Genomic DNA, 4278 nt, shown 5'->3' on the forward strand with positions numbered 1-4278 from the left:
TTTGTGTTAGTGAAAATTACATTTCTCTAAGATCCTATAAACTGTGGCAGCATATACTCATTGAAACATTTATAAATTCCAACTTTAAATATGAACTTATGAAAATCAAAGGCATTTATGCAGCAAGTATATTATGGGAATCTAATATAAATTTGCTGCTTTATAGTGAGCTTGTTAATTTTGAATAACTTTAACACTTCCACACTCCTCAAAGTTTTACAAAACCTATGGCATTCCATAAACTAACAGCATCTCTCTAATGCTTCAAACAAACAACATCAAGTAACCCGTCCTGGAGCATGCGACAAACCAAAACCATTTCCCGATCGCTTTTGTCATGAGTCATCATATTCTGGATCTGCTGTACAATCTGCCAACAAACTGAAAATTAGTACCATGGCAACAAATTCACCATAATCGATTCTTCCATTCTGTAGAAGCAGAAAATATTGAACATAGCAAACCTACATCAACAAAGAGCACAAGTTAAGCAAAGATTCAAAATCTTGAACATCTAATCCCGAAAGTAAGTCTTCAGCATCATTTACGATCTCACATTTTTAAGTGATGCCTCTGACATTCCTATAGGTTGATAAAGATCATCTCCACCACCAAACGCACAAGTAGAAACCGCAACTTTGCAACTTTGCATATAACTTTTGTCTTCATCAGATATTTTAAAACCACCATTTTCACTATAAAAACCGCAATGTATAACGACAGTCTCATTCACTTGACCAAACAATTTCCATACATATATAAGCATAATCTAAACATTGGGAAATTTTCTTTGCTTTTAAGTCTTTTAGCTTCTGATCAGTGATGTTCTTTTGTGCTTTTATCATAACCACACCTTTTGTTGCTACATGAATTTCATTCTTCACCGTGAGCATCACCTAAAGGTAATGTCCATCAAATTTCAACAAGCAAAAGAACCCTCTGTTTTGACTACAAATCACTCAGAATCATTGTTATTGTCATATTTTGGTATGACATTTGGAATAAAAGAAAGCAAAACAACCCTCTTCATACCAAAATGCTTTAAATACAAGAAAGCTTATAAAAATTGAAGTATGGGAGAAATTTGATGCATAGAAATTGAAACATCTTAGCTATATATATAGCCTTACAAAATAAACTAAGCAACACTCTGCAAAAGAAAAAAAAGAGTTGGAATGTAGATATCACATTAGTATAAAACTAATTTAATTTGATGCTTTTGTAATTTTTTCTTCACGATTTGTGTATTTAATCTGACAGTTATATTCCATACTCTATTCATGCAAATCATGCAGATAGATCCATATTTTTTATCAATATGATATAAACATTGGATTGAGTTGAAACTTAATGTGCATTATGAGTGCAATTACATTGTTGAACCATTCAAACAAGCTTTAAAATAAGGATAAGAGTTCTTAGTTCTTACCAGTGGCATGCCTTTCATGGCTCTTTCTTCCAAATATCTCGATGGTTTAAAGTAGCTACCTTACCTTTCTGACCATTTCTTGAGGCTCAAATAGATATGCTTCGACCCAACTGTATCTGCCCAGAACATGATACCACCACTGCAACCAAAGCTATTGTTTTATAAGACATGGTGAAAATAAGAGATCATGTAACTAACTATAACATAGAGAGTGCAAGAAACCAAATTCATTTTCTTATAGCAAATAGTGACTGAATTTGGCAGGCAATCTATTAGCAAATACTGATTCTTAATAGCAGATCATATAGTAGTTAACAATGGAACCATTAAATTCTCCAAACTTTAGAGACTATTCTTGAGTTCAAGTTGCAGAGACAAAAATTGGTGGCGAAGTAGTTACCAGTAGGATGGAAAGCTCATTCCGAGTACAGATGCAACATCAAGGTCTGATGCTCGAGCAACGACACCCTCATCCAAAACACGACATGCCTCGTTAATCGTTGGAAACAATACCATTTTGGTAATTTCTTCATCTGTAACTGATATAGGCTGTTGAATGAGACCCAACAAAAATAAATCAGAAAAACAACGAAAGATATAGAGTGTTTTTTTGTTCTTAAGGCATTGGCACACAGAATGCTTCCAGCAGAAAAAACATTGTTAATATACCTTTGAAATTCAAAGGTAGAAGACGTTTGTAGCTTCGCTCTAACCTCTGATTCTGGAAATGGGTGGAGCCGTGAAGGACCGGAGGTGGATCGGTGGAGGTGGATTGGTGCTGGAGGTGAAGGTTGATTTTCGAATTGAGGAAAAAGGGAGGAGGGCAGTCGGGCATGGGGTTAGGGATTCTGATTTGGGGAAGAGGGGAAATGGGAGGGAGCTGAAAAGAAGAAGACTGGGAGGGTAAAACAGGAAGGGTAAACTGAAGCAGCATCTAAACTGAGCAAAAGGGAGGGATTAGAAATCAGTGGATTTCACCGATTAGGTTAGTAATGGTTTAAACCCGTAATAGCAATACATTGAACCAAACAACGGATTAGAGGCGTTATAAGTGGGGCCCATCGATTAGGGGTGTATTGGCTATGCCAATACACCCAACCAAACATGGTGTAAATTTCTCCTCCAACCACTTGCATTGATCTTCTAGCTGTTTTGGCAATTCTACTCTTGCTCTATCCATTTCAGCCATGTCATCCAAATAAAAAAAACTAGGTTGGTCGGATTATCCTCAGGATTGGAATCTGAACCTGTTAGGTAGTTCACCAGTGCTGAGGTACCGACATAATATTGTTAAGGTATTATGGTAACGGGTACACTTCATGGATATGTTTCTGGTTGGGCTTGGACATTTACTGGGGTAAAGCCTAGGGGATATATAGGGGAACAGAAAGAAACAGCCAAACAAAATCAAATGAAAATCGAGAAAATAAAGTTGAATGTGTCAAATCTCAGCAAAGTTTTGAAGTTGTAAATCTCAAAGAGCTTGGAGACTACTGAAGATTGTACACTTTGACATAGTAGGTCATTTTGATATACCATCAGTTGGAGGAAACATGTATTTTCTTACCTTTATTGATGATTTTAGTAGACAAAATTAGATATATTTTCTTAAAATAAAATTAGAAGTACTTAATAAATTCACGGAGTTCAAAACTATGGGGGAAAAACAAAGTGGACATTATATTAAGATATTCAAAACTAATAACGAGGGCAAGTATTTATCAAAACTGTTTAAAAGCTTTTGTAAAGAGCACATAATTATTCACCAATTGATAGTTACATATACACCACAACAAAATGGAATTGCTGAAAGAAAGAAACGCACTATTCTTGATATGGAAAGAAGCATGGTAAAAGGTAAACATCTACCTAGAACTTTTTGGGCTAAAGTTGTTCAATGTGCAGTTTACCTATTAATCGATGCCTAGTAGAAAGTGTGAAATATAAGACTCTGAATAAATTTTAGAGCGATCAAAAGCCATGAGTTGGACATCTCAAGTTTTTTGGATGCATCACATATGCTCACATTCCTAATTAGACGAGAGTGAAGCTCAATAAAAAGGCATGAAATGCATCTTTATTGGATATGAAAAAAGAAGCAATGCCTCTCACCAAGAAAGTTATTATTTCAATAAATTTTGAGTCCAATGAAACAAATTACTAAAGATGGAGCGACAAAGAAAAGTAAATTGAAGGACTATTTTTTAATGATGATAAAGATGATGACTTCATCAATCAAGATAAAGAAGGCGATGATCAAAGCCATCCACCAAGTCATGTTGCAACAACTACTACAACATCGTCATCACCAAGTAGTAGTAGTTCAAAGGAAGTGCCTACAAGAATGTGCAGTCTACACAACATTTATAATGCTATAGCACCCATACAGACAACTCTTGATTATTCCTTATTTTTTTTAATTACAAAATGTGATCCTATAACATATGAAGAAGCAATTGAAGATATCAAATGAAATAAGGAAATGGATGAAGAAATTGCAACAATAAGAAGAAATGATACGTGAGAGTTAACAAGTTTGCTAAAAGGACACAACCCAGTTGAAGTTAAATGTGTGTACAAGACAAAAACCTACAAATAGGGGAAAATGGAGAGTACAAAGAAATTCTAGTTGTCAAAGGCTACAAGTAAAGACAGTGATACGAACTCGCCTCGGTGATGAGTCAAGTTCATTGAGCTAGAATCGAGCTGATTTAAGCTTAACGAGCTAAATTTGAGCTAGGTTAGCTTGCGAAAAATGGCAAGCCTCGCTTGGTGAGCTGAACCAAGGGCGTTCCCGACCGTGATCGTATTAGACATGGAGTGGATTATGATTAAGTGTTTGCTCTAGT

General features: G+C 35.5%; 1 protein-coding gene across 1 annotated transcript; it reads right to left on the minus strand.

The window, feature by feature from the left end:
• Positions 1 to 764: 764 nt before the first annotated feature.
• On the minus strand, positions 765 to 2363 carry LOC107913066 (fatty acid oxidation complex subunit alpha). Its single transcript, XM_041086913.1, has 3 exons — positions 2099 to 2363; positions 1830 to 1968; positions 765 to 1580 (listed from the first exon to the last, which is right to left on the minus strand). Exons 1-3 carry the CDS (start codon positions 2361 to 2363, stop codon positions 1490 to 1492), a joined length of 495 nt encoding a protein of 164 aa, XP_040942847.1. The 3' UTR covers positions 765 to 1489.
• Positions 2364 to 4278: the final 1915 nt, after the last annotated feature.

The sequence above is a fragment of the Gossypium hirsutum genome, chromosome D01, assembly GCF_007990345.1.
Source record: "Gossypium hirsutum isolate 1008001.06 chromosome D01, Gossypium_hirsutum_v2.1, whole genome shotgun sequence".
NCBI classification, from domain to species: domain Eukaryota; kingdom Viridiplantae; phylum Streptophyta; class Magnoliopsida; order Malvales; family Malvaceae; genus Gossypium; species Gossypium hirsutum.

Excerpts from the sequence above, each read along its gene's own strand:
- LOC107913066 (XM_041086913.1), bottom strand. The coding sequence starts at position 2,363 with ATGCTGCTTCAGTTTACCCTTCCTGTTTTACCCTCCCAGTCTTCTTCT. Across the intron at positions 1,969-2,098 it reads TCTACCTTTGAATTTCAAAG|TTACAGATGAAGAAATTACC; the intron begins GTATATTAACAA and ends AGCCTATATCAG. Across the intron at positions 1,581-1,829 it reads ATGAGCTTTCCATCCTACTG|CTTTGGTTGCAGTGGTGGTA; the intron begins GTAACTACTTCG and ends ATAAAACAATAG.